General features: G+C 43.6%; 1 protein-coding gene across 1 annotated transcript in view; it reads right to left on the bottom strand.

Moving 5' to 3' along the window:
* Positions 1-15,237, bottom strand: part of LOC127395151 (E3 ubiquitin-protein ligase RNF38-like) — a 237,959-nt gene that overhangs the window by 160,267 nt on the left and 62,455 nt on the right. The window contains exon 2 of the mRNA XM_051641619.1: positions 9,825-9,895. Within this exon, the coding sequence (XP_051497579.1) occupies positions 9,825-9,895 (71 nt within the window). The remainder of the gene's footprint in view (positions 1-9,824; positions 9,896-15,237) is intronic.

Raw genomic sequence — 15,237 nt, 5'->3', positions numbered from 1 at the left:
GAGACCATGATATAATTGCCATCACGGAAATGTGGTGGGATGATTAGCATGGTTGGAGTGCTGCAATGGATGGTGGGGTGGCATTATATGTTAAGGAGTGCTTTGACTGCCTAGAATTCCATGTTAGACACACCAAGACAGAACGTATATGGGTAAGGATAAAGGGGAAGGCCAATGAGGCTGATATCCTAGTGGGAGTCTGCTACAGACCACTCAACCAGGATAAAGACACTGATGAGACATTCTTTCAACAATTCAGAGATGTCTTGCGTTCACTAGCTCTTGTTCTCATAGGGGACTTCAAATTACCACGTCTGCTAAAAGTAGAACACAGCAGAAAGGGGGCAATCCAGGAGGTTTCTGGAATGTATGGAAGATAACTTCCTGCTACAGCTGGTAAGTGAGCCTACCAGGGGTAGTGCCATGCTGGACCTACTGCTTACAAACAGGGAAGGGCTGGTGGAAGATGTAGTGGTTGGAGGTTGTCTTGGGCACAGCAACCATGATATGATAGAATTTTCAATATGTGGTGAAGTTAAGAGGGTCGTCAGCAAAACCTCTACCTTGGACTTCCAGAAGGCTGACTTTGGTCTCTTCAGGATGCTGGTTGGGAGAGTCCCTTGGGAAGCAGCCTTCAAAAACAAAGGGGCCCAGGAAGGCTAGGTGTACTTTAAGAATGCAGGGGCAGGGGCAGACTGTCCCCATGTGCTGAAAAAGGCACCAGCAGGGAAGATGACCGGCCTGGTTGAGCGGGGAACTATTACAAGAACTCAGAAATAAAAAAAGAGTGTATCAACTTTAGAAAAAGGAGCAGGTGAATCAGGAAGTATTCAAGGATATTGTAAGGGCATGTAGAAAGAGAATTAGAGATGCAGAAGCTCAGCTAGAACATTAAATAGCCATCTCTGTAAAGGATAATAAAAAAAGCTTTTATAAATACATTAATAACAAAAGGAGGGTCAGGGAAAAGCTTCATTCCTTATTGGATGAGGGGGGGAGCTTAGTAATGGAGGACAAGAAAAAGGTGGAGGTACTTAATAGCTTCTTTGCTTTAGTCGTTAACAAAAAGACTAGCTACCCTCAGAACAACTGGGCTCCTGAGTTGGTGGATAGGGATGGGGAGCAGAATCCCCTTCCTGTAATCCAGGAGGAAGTAGTTAGGGACCTGCTGTGCCACTTAGATCCCAACAAGTCTATGGGTCTGGATGGGATTAATCCTAGGGTGCTGAGGGAGCTGGCGGAAAAACTGGCTAAGCCGCTCTCCATCATTTATCACCAGTCCTGACTGACTGACTGGGGAGGTCCCAGATGACTGGAGGTTGGCTAATGTGATGCCCATCCACAAGAAGGGCTGGAAGGAGGATCCAGGGAACTACAGGCCTGTCAGCCTGACCTCAGTGCCTGGCAAGGTTATGGAGCAGATCATCCTGAGTGCTATCAAGCAGCATGTAGAAAACAACCAGGGGATCAGGTCCAGCCAACATGGGTTTAGGAAAGAAAGGTCCTGCCTGACCCATCTCATCTCCTTCTATGACTGGGTGACCCGCCTAGTGGATGAGGGGAAGGCTGTGGATGTGGTCTACCTCGACTTCAGCAAGGCCTTTGACACAGTCTCCCACAGCATCCTCCTGGAAAAGCTAGCAATCCACAGCTTGGACAGGTGCACCCTTCACTGGGTTAAAAAGTGGTTGGATGACCGGGCCCAGAGAGTGATGGTGAATGGTGCTGCATCCAGCTGGCATCTGGTGTCCAGCGGTGTCCCCCAGGGTTCAGTACTGGGCCCAGTCCTATTCAACATCTTTATGGACGACCTGGATGTGGGGATTGAGTCCACCCTCAGTAAGTTTGCAGATGACACCAAATTGGGGGGGGTCAATCTGCTGGAGGGTAGGAAGAAGCTGCAGGAGTATCTGGACAGGTTGGGTCAATGGGCTGAGGCAAATAGCATGTAATTCAACAAGACCAAGTGCAAGGTCCTGCACTTTGGCCACAATGACCCCATGCAAAGCTACAGACTGGGGGAAGAGTGGCTGGAGAGCAGCCCGGCAGAGAAAGACCTGGGAGTACTGGTTGACTACTGGTTGAACATGAGCCAGCAGTGTGTCCAGGTGGCCCGGAAGGCCAATGGCCTCCTGACTTGTATCAGGAATGGCATGGCCAGCAGGAGTAGGGATGTAATTCTCCCCCTATACATAGCACTGGTGAGCCCTCACCTCGAGTACTGTGTACAGTTCTGGGCCCCTCACTTCAAGAAGGGTATTGAGGTGCTGGAGCAGGTCCAGAGGAGAACAACAAGGCTGGCGAAAGGACTAGCAGGAAAGTCTTATAGGGATAGGCTGAGGGAGCTGGGGTTGTTTAGCCTGCAGAAGAGGAGACTCAGGGGGGACCTTATCACTCTCTTCAACTACCTGAAGGGAGGTTGTAGTCAGGTGGGGGCTGGGCTCTTCTCCCAGGCAACTAGGGACAAGACAAGAGGGCGTGGCCTGAAGCTGCAGCAGGGGAGGTTTAGGTTGGATATTAGGAAGTACTTCCTCACGGAGAGGGTGATTCGACATTGGAATGGATTTTCCAGGGAAGTGGTGGAGGCACCATCCCTGGATGTGTTCAAGGAAAGGCTGGATGTGGCACTTAGTGCCATGGTCTAGCCAATATGGTGGTGTTAGGTCATAGGCTGGACTTGATGATCTTAAAGGTCTTTTCCAGCCTTGGTGATTCTGTGATTCTGTGGAGTTTAAGGCAAAGCAATATTTTAAGCAATAGTATTTTCATTTTATAAAATACTTCTCCCTAAATGCAGTACTTCAAGAATAATTTTCTCCATATTTGTCATTCCTTTAAGAATAACAATTTCAGCCTCACCTTATTAATTTAAAAAACATTGATATAGATGGCATGTTATACTTCAAAGAAAAAAAAAATCAAATTAAAGGTATAAAAAAAAGTCATACTTGAAAGTTTTCACCTCCAGAACAGAAATTAAAACTTGTTTATAATCAATTTAAAACCCCATGTACAATGAAAACTATATTGTGTTTATATATATGCAATACTACATCTTTTTAAGGGATAAGTTGCAAAATGTTACTTTTTGATTCTGTGAGGTTAAGCAGGTTCTTTCTATTTGTCCTGCTTTGAGCCAGGATTAAGCCAAGTTTCCTTTTACTGTTTTGTTTTTTTTCCTTCAGTAAGTGTTCCAGCTTGGACTGATAAGAAATGCTGAAATGTTTATGCTATATCCGGGACTTCAAGGTCACATCTTTGCCCTGCCGGCTCAGATGCTATCATGAGATTTCTGACCCCCCCATAGGACGCTGAATTAGACAGACAGCAAAATTGCTCAGAGATATTCCATTCCATATATCTATGTAAGCTCAGAGGAAGGTCAGAGATCACAGAAGACAACTTCCTTCCTGCCTCTTCTCCCCTTCTCTTCTGTCCATGGCTGGCATCCTGAGAGGACTCCGTCCATCCATCACCATCGATCTCTAGGCTCAAGCTCTCCTGACCCTCAGAACTCTGCACTCTCTCCAGCAACAGTCTGGGATTTTTCAGGACTTTTCACAGCTAAGGAGAGTGCTGTGGGAGTTGTTGGGTGTGGGAGGAGGCAATAGGGGTTTTGCACGTTTCCTGAACACATCTGTATATAATTGTACATATTTTCTTTTGTCCTTAGTATTTAATTAAAGCTGTGTTGTTTAGTTTTCAATTCAGAGAGTCTCTCCCTTATTGTCTCCTTCCCTGCCTGGGAGGGAGAGGGAGGGGATCGAGAGCATTGTTGTCAAATGTGAGTCAAACGGTGACAGAAATTTATTGGCACCTAATGTGGGGCTCGATTTTAAGCCTAAATTACAAATTCTCACTAATTGGGAGTTTGTAAAATTCCATCTCTGATGGGAGGAATCCCTCAGATAGCAATGGGCAACACTTCTGCTGAATTTCCTGACCGATTGAAAACTGAACAGACACTTTCTGTAACATTTCTGCTGGACCTTTTTCCCAACATGCAATGGTACATGTGGTGTGCAGCTGAGAGCATTCTGCTCTTTGTAGCTGCTCTTGTGATTGTTTTATGGTTTATTGATAGAACTGTAGCCATAATCAACCCTATAATTACCAGCCTAGTGATCTTAGGGTTTATGATACTGATCTTAATGTGGGCACTGTATGTGTACAGTTACAGTACAGATCCAAAACTGAACGGAACAATCTATATTGATAATGGCAGTAGCAGGTTCAATTTTACCTCTCCATTTTTTCTCGAGCTGAATCTCCCAGCTCTTGATCTGAATAGCATTGTTGCAGTAGGGATGCTTCTGCTGAACATTTATAATATATTGCGGATGCATAGGGTGAGGTGTTCTACTCACTGCCGATCCCCCACAGGCAATGCTGCTGCCACTGTTGCTGCTGCCATCTGTGATGCTGCCAGCACCACTGCTGCTGCTTACCACCACTGGTACTGCTACAAGAACAGCTGCTTCTGCAAATATGAGGTCCACTCCCATTTGAATCAAACTAGTTAATCCTGTGACCAGAAGCAAAGAAAAGGTGAAACGCTCCTCCCTTTTTACCCACTCCCATCTGAGACATCCAGAGTTTCTTTAAGGAATGATAGAGACCAAAATTGAGGAAGCAGATGATTCTAAATCAGGTGATGGAGCAGATACCTCTAAAACAGATTAAAAATCAGGCCCTTCTTAAGCAGATAGAACAGCAGGCCCTCCTCAATCAGATGACGATGATGACCTTGTCCAGCCTTACTCTATGAAGGAAACGCACCTCATGAGAAAGGATGTCACCCACATTGGTGGTGAGGGACTTCTTCCTTGGTTACTCCAATGCTTTGATAGTGGGGCTGAAACCCATAACGTGGATGAGAGAGAAGCCAAGCAGTTGGGATCCCTGGCCAGAGATGCTGGTATTGATATGGCACTTGGTAGTAAGATGGGAACTACCACCCTATGGGACCGATTTATTTCAGCTGTAAGGGAGAGATACTCCCACAAGGGTGACATCAAATGGCGCCAAAGCAGAAAACCCACTCTTGAGAAAGCCATCACTTATTTGAGAGAAATAGAGGTGATCTATGATAAAGATGGACTTATGTCATGGTTTGGGCCCAACATGACAACAAAAAACTGGCCCTGTGGCCACTCACTCAGCTCCCCCCAACCCCCACATACACACACTCTGGGATGAGGAGGACAAAGCTCATGGTTTGAGACAAAGCTCAAGGAGGGTTCTTAACCAATTAAGGTCCCAGGAAAAACAGACTCGGGGAAAAAAAAATAATTTAATTTCACACTAATCAAACACACACAGGACACAGACAACACAAAGAGCAGTGCTTTCACATGTTACCCCACCCCTCCCTTCTTCCAAGGCCCAAATTACTTTGTTCCCAATTTCTCCCCCAGCGGCACAGGGGGACAGGGGATGGGGTTTCGAGTCAGTTCACGGGTTGGTGGTTCTTGCCGCACCATCTTCCTCAGGAAGAAGAATACTTTACAGTCCTTCCCTGATTCCCCATGGAGTCCCTTCCATGGGAGAGAGTCCTCCACGAACCTCTCCTTCATGAGTCCATCCCACGAGGTCCGGAGCAAGCCACTCCAGTGTGGGCTTCCTGCAGAGTCACGAGCTGCTTCAGTAGCAAGCCCCCCTCGCGCTGGGGTCTTCCACAGCTGCGCAATCAGAGTCCACAGGCAGCAAATCCTCTGGTCACAAAATGCAAGTCCAGTGGCCGAGTTCCCCTCTCCTAGCGCCTTCAGGGAATGTTCCACCACGGTCCTCCATGAGTGCAGGGGTACAGGCTGCCATCTCGCCATGGGTTACAGGGCACATTCTCCTTCTTCCTCACCAACCACCAGCACCACCCTCCCTCACCAGCACCGCTCTTATCCTCCAGCCCAGCTCCCCTCTCTCAAGTGCCTCTGTTCAGGTGTTACAGCTGTTCTTTCGTGTGTTAATCGCTGAGGCGCATCTATTGTCCCTCTAATGGCTCTTTGGCTGCGTTTTGGAAGCAGGAGGAGGCTCTCAGCTTCTTACTGGAGCAACTCTTGTGGCCCTTCCCCCGCTACCAAAAAACCCACCAAACCAAACCAGAACAACTTACAAATCCTGATGATGTTCTGTGTGACACACAAATGTTCTGGAGGTTTGAGCAGGCTGTACCAGCAGCCCATGCCCATATACTCTCCTTCATGGGATGCTTTGATGATGATGCAAGACCAGCTGTGTGTGAAGTGGCTTTCAGAGCACAACAGTATGGAGACATCATCTCTCATTCCTATCAGTTCCACACCTCAGCCATTGAACAAATGTTTGACAGAAAGAATAAGATGCCAAACAGATGGGGAGGTAAACCCCAGAATCTCCCTAGAGACAATTGGTCATGTGTTGCAGATATTAAGAGGAGATGTCCTGCCATGAGACAGCAGCGAGAGAGACAGGACCCACTGCGATGCCACCTGTGGTCTCTCTTGCGTAGTTATTTTAAGGAGGACATGAGAATCTAGGACAAGAAACCTGCTGATATTATCTAGATATGCGTGCAAGAGCTACTAAACAGAACAAAGGCAGGAGATGGTTCTTCCCAGATGAAGGCTGCACTAGTCTCCACCCGGGATGGTGTTTCAACCTCAAATGCTCAACATTAGAGGTACCCTGCCTCCAGCCAGGGAGAGGAGAGGGACAACAGAGTTCACTGGACTGTGTGGATTCAGTGGCCTGGCACATTAAAAACACAAAGGTATAAAGCCTTGGTGGACACTGGTGCACAGTGCACCCTAATGCCATCGAATCATAAAGGGACAGAATCCATCACTATTGCTAGAGTGACGGGAGGATCTCAACAAGTGACTGTTGTGGAGGCCGATGTGAGCCTCACTGGAAAGGAGTGGCAAATGCACCCTGTAGTGACTGGCACAGATGCTCTGTGCATCCTTGGCATAGACTACCTCAAAAAAGGATATTTCTGGGATCCTAGAGGGTACTGGTAGGCCTTTGGTATAGCAGCTGTAGAGACTGAGGACACTGAACAGCTGCATACTCTGCCTGGCCTTTCAGATGACCCTTTTCTAGTGGGGTTGCTGAAGGTCAAAGTCCAGCAGGTGCCAATTGCCACTTCAACAGTGCATAGGCAACAATATCGCACCAACAGAGACTCTGTGATTCCCATTCATAAGCTGATCTGGCAATTGGAGACCCAAGGAGTGATCAGCAGGACTCACTCACCCTTCAACAGTCCTATCTGGCCAGCGCGAAAACCTGATGGCAAGTGGAGGCTGACAGTGGACTATTGTGGTCTGAATGAGGTGACACCACCGCTCAGTGCTGCTGTGCTGGACATGCTAGAACTTCAGTACGAGCGGGAGTCGAAAGCAGCCAGGTGGTATGCCACTGTTGACATTGCTCATGCCTTTTTCTTTATTCCTCTAGCAGCAGAGTGCGGGCCACAGTTTGCTTTCACCTGGAGGGGAGACCAATATATCTGGAACAACTGCCCCAGAGTTGGAAACACAGCTCAACCGTTTGCCATGGACTGATCCACACTGCACTGGAGAAGGGTGGAGCAGTACTTAATTGGTGCATTCGGCCTTGGACCTGACAAGTCGGCCAATTTATGTCTGTTTGGGAGGACAGACCCAGCTCACTGGCTGGAAGGGATACATTGCTGTCCTTGTCTGCTTATCCTCAAACTCAGGTGCCTAATGACTATATGGGTGGACTGTGCATGACTTGCAAAGTGAAGGCTTTGTGGTCAGAAGTCATGCAATAAAGGCCAGGATCCAAGCCTGTATGACTTCATCTGGTGATTTGCATGTGATGCAAGCCCTGGGCATTAACAAAACTTGAATTTTCATATGAAGCGGACACTGGGCATCTTCCCTACATTTCTCCTAATTAATAAAGTTCATTAGTCTGTGAAGAACCGATCAATACACTAGTTATCACCTAAGTCCCACCTTGTCAATAAGTTTTAAATTAGTCTTTGAATCTTTTGTTAGGGGCAAGAAGAGCACCTCCCCTGGAACAGGTCGACAGGCCTGATCCACTCTTCTTCCCCCCCAAGCAGGGACGCCTCCTTGGGTAAGAGATCATGACTTTCACCTTTTGGGTAGGAGTGAAAGCATCCCCAGGTGTATTGTGTATTGTACACTTTGTATTATTGTTGCTAGCAATATTGACATCTATTAATAGCGCTATTGTAGTCAGTGCATTTATCAACAGCTATCTCGAACTTGTTATATCTGTCGCCTTAACAAATTACCTTACATTTACATCTAACTACTTTGTATTTGCCACTTTGCAAATCCATTCTCAAGATAGGCCTAACTTGAGGACAGTGGGGCAGACAAACATTGTTAAGTGGTCATACACATAAACACACGTAATCCTTTAGTCATAAACCATTAATTAAGACCTGGGACGTAAGACTGCAGTCCAGCCACCCCCAGCACCCTGGTATACAATGGTTGTTGGATAGCAAGGGGGCTGTACTCTGAAATCCCGTGGCTTCAACAGGAGGGTCCTCCTCAACCACACATCCGAGTCACACTGATCCGTTCAGCTACATACCCATTTTACACACACAAACAGCTTTTAACTTCATGTGACATCACCAAATCAACTGGAAACTTTAAATATTTTTTTGCCAAGTTGTAACTAGCATGTTTGTCCAATATTTGAAAGATAACTAGGCTCCAAATCTGGACATACTTCCAAATTATGAAAAAAAATGCAGAGTTATTCTGAAAAGAAACTTTGTTTTGGAATGAGCTAAAAATGCTATAAACAGAATCTTAAGTTATTCCACCAATTCAAAACACAGGGATTTGTGTGGTTATCAGAGCACTGACAGGCAGCTAGCATTCCAACTTCCAAGAAAGATTAATTAAATTTGACTAATAAATGCCCTTTCCCAGGCTTCTCAAGGCAGCAAGAAAGCTTATTATACAGTGTCAAACTTGAAAATAACGTAACACAAGTTACATATTGGAATAATGTTAATTTGTGTTATTAAGAAGAACTGTTAAGGAAAAAACACAAACAAGAACAGAAACATTAGAGCAAGTCTTGACAGTAATTCAACCTGAAAAATTTTCCCTTCTATATTCCACACATATATTAGTGATATATATTACTGATATATAGCACATATATAGATTACTGATATATCACCGAACACAACAATTTCAATGCACATCTCTACAGACTGAAAGCAATTCAGTGTGGGAGCATGATCCCTTGCTAAAAGATTGAGGAAGCACTTGGATGGTGTTGGATAGGATGATATTTAAAGTTACAGTAATGAGCATGTTCCTGGAGTTGCCATCTCCAAATATAGAAAAGAAAGACATTGCAAAATAACCTCCCAGCATTGTTAAATAGCTCAAATCTCAGAAAATGCAAGTGATAGGAGTAAGACACATTACTGTGCCTAATGTATTAACAATTACATTCCCTGCTCACTGCAGGGGGGTTGAACTACATGACCTTTAAAGGTCCCTTCCAACCCAAACTATTTTGTGATTCTAGAAAATTACCACTCTTTATTACCTGTGAATGTCAGTATGATAAACCACAAATATTTAGAACAGCAAGGGAATGCAAACAAGAATAAAAATATATGCTACAAGACAAATATCTCTTTAATCAGCCAAAAAGATTTTCTTGAATGAAGTATATATACTTCTTAAAAAGTCAGAATGTAACACTGAAAGTTAGCTACTGGGCCTGGAAAACAAACACTATTAGTAAAGCAAAATCAATGTGATTAATAAAGAAAATGCACCTTGTAAATGGAACATTTATGCAAGTCTCACCTTGTCACTTTCATTGCTGCAAATGTGATCTTGATGGATTGACTGGCATTGAAATGAAGCCCCAATGCTACCTACAAAAGAAGCGGGGGAGGGAAAGAAAAAAATAATTAAAAGGAAAATCCAATTCATATGAACACTAAAAATAAATTTAGACAACTGTACCAGCCAGAAATTATTTTTACACAGTAGAGATATTTACTTGTTAAATATCTCTATCAGCTAGCTCTTATATTAAAGACAATAAGCAGCAGAGAGACATTTTTCAGTGTGCCAGCAATAACTTCACCCAGATTATTTTTTAAATGCTTAAAGATAACAAAATTAGCACTGGTTCATCAATCCAAAACAAACATATGCAATAAAATACATATGCACAAACTTAAGTAAGGACTAAGCTGTACTGAACCAAAATAATTAGAAGCTGAGTACAGCTTTTGACTAATGTGCAAATTAATACATGTACAGAGCCTGTATGCTGTGGGAAAAAAGTCTCCCTTTTCCCACTCAGCAAAGCCGCTTAAAAAAAAAAGGAGAAAAAAAAAGTCTCATTTGTAAAGCTGCATTGTTACATGGTTTCCTTGCAGAAGATGTACTTAAAGCTTTTCCCTAACAATATCTCATTCTTTTGAAGTTTTGAAATGTGGATAGTTTTATTTTGTAATTTCACATACACTGCTTTGGACTATAAGATGACTGATCAAAGATCTTGTAAGAATGCTTGACAAAATACAAACCAGGCAAAGGCAGACATTATTGCTAGTGCCAGGTCTCCCAACACAGTTATTTGTAATGTGTTATTGTTTATTGCCATCACTACTTTAGTTAAACAAAAATTTATCAGACATTAAAATTACTTTCAATATTTTTTTCTTCCTTTTAAAGTAGAAAGTTAAGAATCATATGTGAGCTTCAGTTAATTGTTGAGTACATTCACTTTGCTATAAACTTATTTTGTTCAAGGACAGGATCTTCAAAGTTATTTTTTTAGAAAAATTTTAAACCCTCAGATTTCAAATGGAAAGAATGCTTAAGAGCATGTCTTTTGGTTATGCAATCCCTCCTCAAGCAATCCCATAACTGTCTTTTGGGAAAGAAAGAAATAGTAAAAAAAATTGGTAGAGTCTACCTGTTAGTCTGAACACACCTCACACATTATTTCACTTCACTGAGATTGTTAAATTGTTACAGACTAAAGTAGTACATAAATGAAATAAATGGTCATTAAACCTAGATAGATTTTTGACTTGAACCTAAAAAACCAATACCAGTTGCAAACTGCAAAAACTAATCCAGCTGTCACAGCTTATTTAAAACTGTTAGCATTTGTGCTCATGTCCTGGCTTGAGCCAGGATGAAGCCAATTTTCCTTTTACTGATTTTTTTCCTTCAGTAAGCTTTCTTTTAACTAGTAGCAGAGTGTTCTAGCTTGGACTGATAACAGCTGGAATGTTTTTGTAACTGCTGGGTCTCTAAGGTCACGTCTTCACTCTGCCGGCTCAGACACTACGGGGAGATCTATGATCCCCCCATAGGAGGCTGAATTAGACAGACAGCAAAATTGCTCAGAGATATTCCATTCCATATATCTACGTAAGCTCAGAGGAAGGTCAGAGATCACAGAAGACAACTTCCTTCCTGCTTCTTCTCCCCTTCTCTTCCATCCATGGCTGGCGTCCGAGGAGGACTGCGTCCATCCATCACCATCGACCCCTGGGCTTGAGTTCTTCTGACCCTCATAACTCTGCACTCTCTCGGGCAGCTCCGGGATTTTTCGGGACTGTTCACAGCTAAGGAGAGTGCTGTGGGAGTTGCTGGTGGTGGGGGGAGGCAATAGGGGTTTGCACACTACCTGAACATCTTTGTATATAATTGTATGTATTTTCTTTTATCATTAGTGTTTGATTAAAGCTGTCTAGTTCAGTTTTCAATCCAGTAAAGTCTCCCTCTTTTTCTCTCTCTCCTTCCCTACCTGGGTGGGAGAGGGAAGGGATCAAGAGTGTTGTTGTTGAACCTGAGTCAAATGGTGACAGCTCAAAAGCAGGCTTTGAAGTGAATCTAGATTTCTGTGTTGGGTTAACATTGTCTGGCTATCAGGTGCCCATCAAGCAGCTCTCTCACTCCCTCTCCTTAGCAAGACAGGGAAGCTTGTAGGTCAAGATGAGAACAGGGAGATTGCTCACTACTTACCATCATAGGCAAAACAGACTCACGTTGGGGAAATTAATTTAATTTATTGCCAAATAAAAATAGAGTAGGATAATGAAATGCCCTAGTTTGAGCCAGGACAGAACCAATTTCCTATTTAGTAATTTTACTTTTCAGTTAAGTCTTTTCTAAGTAACTGCACTCTCTGAAATTAACAGCATGTTTCTCAGTCAGTGTCTGCTTCTAGGACTGGTAACTCATGTATTTATAGTTACTGCTGGAGAATGGTATGCAGAACCAAGGTCACTGCTTGGTTCTGCTAAAATTCTTGTGCACTGAAAATGAAAGGAAGGAAAAGGGGTTGAATCTATGACCCTCCCATAGGGAGGAGTGGACTGGACAGCTGACCCAAATTGACCAAATTAAGTATTCCATCCTATACGCATCAGACTCAGTATAACGCAGAGAGATCATGAGGGTCAAGATCTCTTAATCCATGGCTGATGTCCTGGGAGGACTCCGTTTGTCTGCCTTTGATCCTGATCCATGTGTTCCTGATTCCGTGCATTCCTGAATCCAGTTCCTGTCTGCTACTGACTCCAGGAGTCCAATTTGGGACTTTCCTAGGGCCTGTCTTGCAGCCTCGGTGGTGACTGACCTGAGCGTTATTGGGAGGAAGTACGGTAGTGGGTTTTGTATATATTTATATATATTTCATTATTTTCTTTTTCATCATTATTGTTTTCCCTCACGTTGTGCAGTTTAGTTTCCAAAGCATGTGCCCCTCCCTTATTCTCTCTCCTTTCTGTTTTTGAGAAGGGAGAGGGGTTAATAGAGAGCATTTGTCATTCATTTAATTGCTAGCCCAGCGTTAAACTTTGACATGAAAAAAAACTTCAAAACCTAGAAGCACCTTCCCCCCACCTCCCTTCTTCACAGGCTCAACTTCCCTCCTGACTCTTCTACCTTCTCCCCCCACCCTGAGAGGCGCAGGGTGAAAGGGAGTGGGGATTTCAATCAGTTCATTACATTTTGTCTCTGCCACTCCTTCCTCACACATTCCGTGCTCCAACGTGGGTCCTTCCCATAGGCTACAGTTCTTCAATAACTGCTCCAGTGTGAGTGCCCCCTGGGGTCACAGGTCCTGCTGAATTAGAGACTTAAGAGTTACATTTGCTAAACCTATATGATGCTGAATAGTAGAATCTGTTAATGTTTGTTAGAGACATTGTGTTGAAATAGGATGTGTCTCGCTTGAGAGCTCAGAAACAAGATTCAATTGGGTCTGTGGTTGCAAAATCAGCCAACTTACACTAATAAGGACATGACCCAGCACAGCGAAGAAGGCTACAAGCCTTCCTCCAAGAGACCCCTGCCCATGACCTCCAAGAGGCACTGCGCATGCGGGAATGGATGTAGCTTTATGTTAATGATTTTGGGGAAATGATTTAAATATTATAATGAATTACGGGAACTAATCTGTATAATCCTGCCTCCCTTTTAGAAAAGCAATGTATATGTATGCTTTAAGTGAATAAATATGTATCACTTTTATCTGTTGGTGTGTGTGCTAGGAGGAGCGATCCCCCAAGCACCCAGCGCTGCAATAAAGAATTCCTGCTGTTGCAGAATGGCTTGAGCAGCAGGGCCATGGGCCCCTGCTATCTCCTCGAGAGGCCTTGAGAGTGTAGCACAAATAGCAGCTGTACAAGCAATCTCTTTTTTTAGCCTAACACAAGTATAAACAATCTCTGTTAGCTTAAACTAACTCAAGGACAAGGTAGAGAAGTAGAATAATAGAAAACAAGGAAGAACCCTGGAACTCAGATGTGTGTTACTATCCAGTAAAATCACTGCAAGTAGTTGCCGTCCAGTGAAATCACTACAAGTAGTTACTATCCAATGAATTCACTATGTGTGGTTACTATCCAATGAATTCACTACATGTAGGTTTGGAAAAGGGTATAAAAGTAACACTGTGTATTCAATAAATAGAAGCTTGCTTTATCAATCACATTGATTCTGGACTGCTTGTTTCCCTCACCGCCGGCACCCAGCGCTGCAATAAAGAATTCCTGCTTTATAGCTTCTCAGGGCTATGGAGTTATTTCCTCGCGTCACTGCCAGAAAAACTGCTCTGGTGTGAGCTCTCCACTTGCTGCGGCATGGAGGCCTCCATGGGCTGCAGGGTGGATATCTGCTCTGCTGTGGACCTCTGTGTGTCTTACCTGTGTCACCATGGTCTTCAACACAGGCTGCAGGGCAATCTTTTCTCCACACTGCCTGGAGCACCTCTTCCCCCTCCTTCTCACTAACCTTGGTATCTGCAGGGTTGTTTATATCACATTTTCTCACTCTTCTCTCCCAGCTGCTGCTGTACAATGTTTTTTACCCTTTCTTAAATATGTTATCACAGAGGCGTCCCCAGCATCACTGGTTCAGCTCTGGCCATCAGCAGGTCTGTCTTGGAGTTGAGTGGAACTGTCTCTGTCCAACATGGGGGCGGCTCACAGAAGCTCCCCTTGCAGCTCACCTCTTCCACTATCAAAACCTTGCAACAATAACCCAATAAAATTTGACAGAGATTTTTATTGCTTTCTTTTGGTCTATGTGGTAAGGATGAAATGAGAATAGGGTTTTTTAGGACAACACATTTTTTCATGTAAATGTGGGTTTAAACCTTGAAATCTTCACTGTTAATTCAAACATCAGTCATTATATAGCTTCATATTCTTTCTGGTATTATTTACATGGGAACATGTGCTCAGGATACTAGAAATAGTAGAAGGTTTTTTCACCTTTGAGTCTGTCAAGACTAGGTTGACAGACACCCAAAAAATTATCAGTCATGTGTAGCCAGTACAAAATAAAAGTGATACCTTCCATGTAATTCTTAGAGGAGATGCATGCATATTGCAAAATCAATTTAAACAAACCACTGCCACCTATGGTAAATTCTATGTAATTTAATTTATAATTGTTATATAAAAGAGGAAATTATATTTATAATTCAGGTGTAGCTGGATATCAGGGCTGTGTTTGTGTGTATACCCAGTGGGCCTAGCCATCAGTTACCTGGGTAGTTTTCCTGGTTTGAGCAAGGATGAAGCCAATTTTCCTTTTACTGATTATTTTTTTTCCTTAAGAGACCTCTCTTTTAACTAAGAGCAAGCTTTCCAGCTAGTGGACTGATAACGCTGGAATGTTTATGTTACTGCCAAGACTTCAAGGTTACTTTGCTCTACTTGTTGAATCTGCAGCTCAAATG

This window comes from Apus apus, chromosome W (assembly GCF_020740795.1).
Source record: "Apus apus isolate bApuApu2 chromosome W, bApuApu2.pri.cur, whole genome shotgun sequence".
Lineage (NCBI taxonomy): Eukaryota > Metazoa > Chordata > Aves > Apodiformes > Apodidae > Apus > Apus apus.
This window is presented reverse-complemented; position numbering and strand designations above follow the sequence as displayed.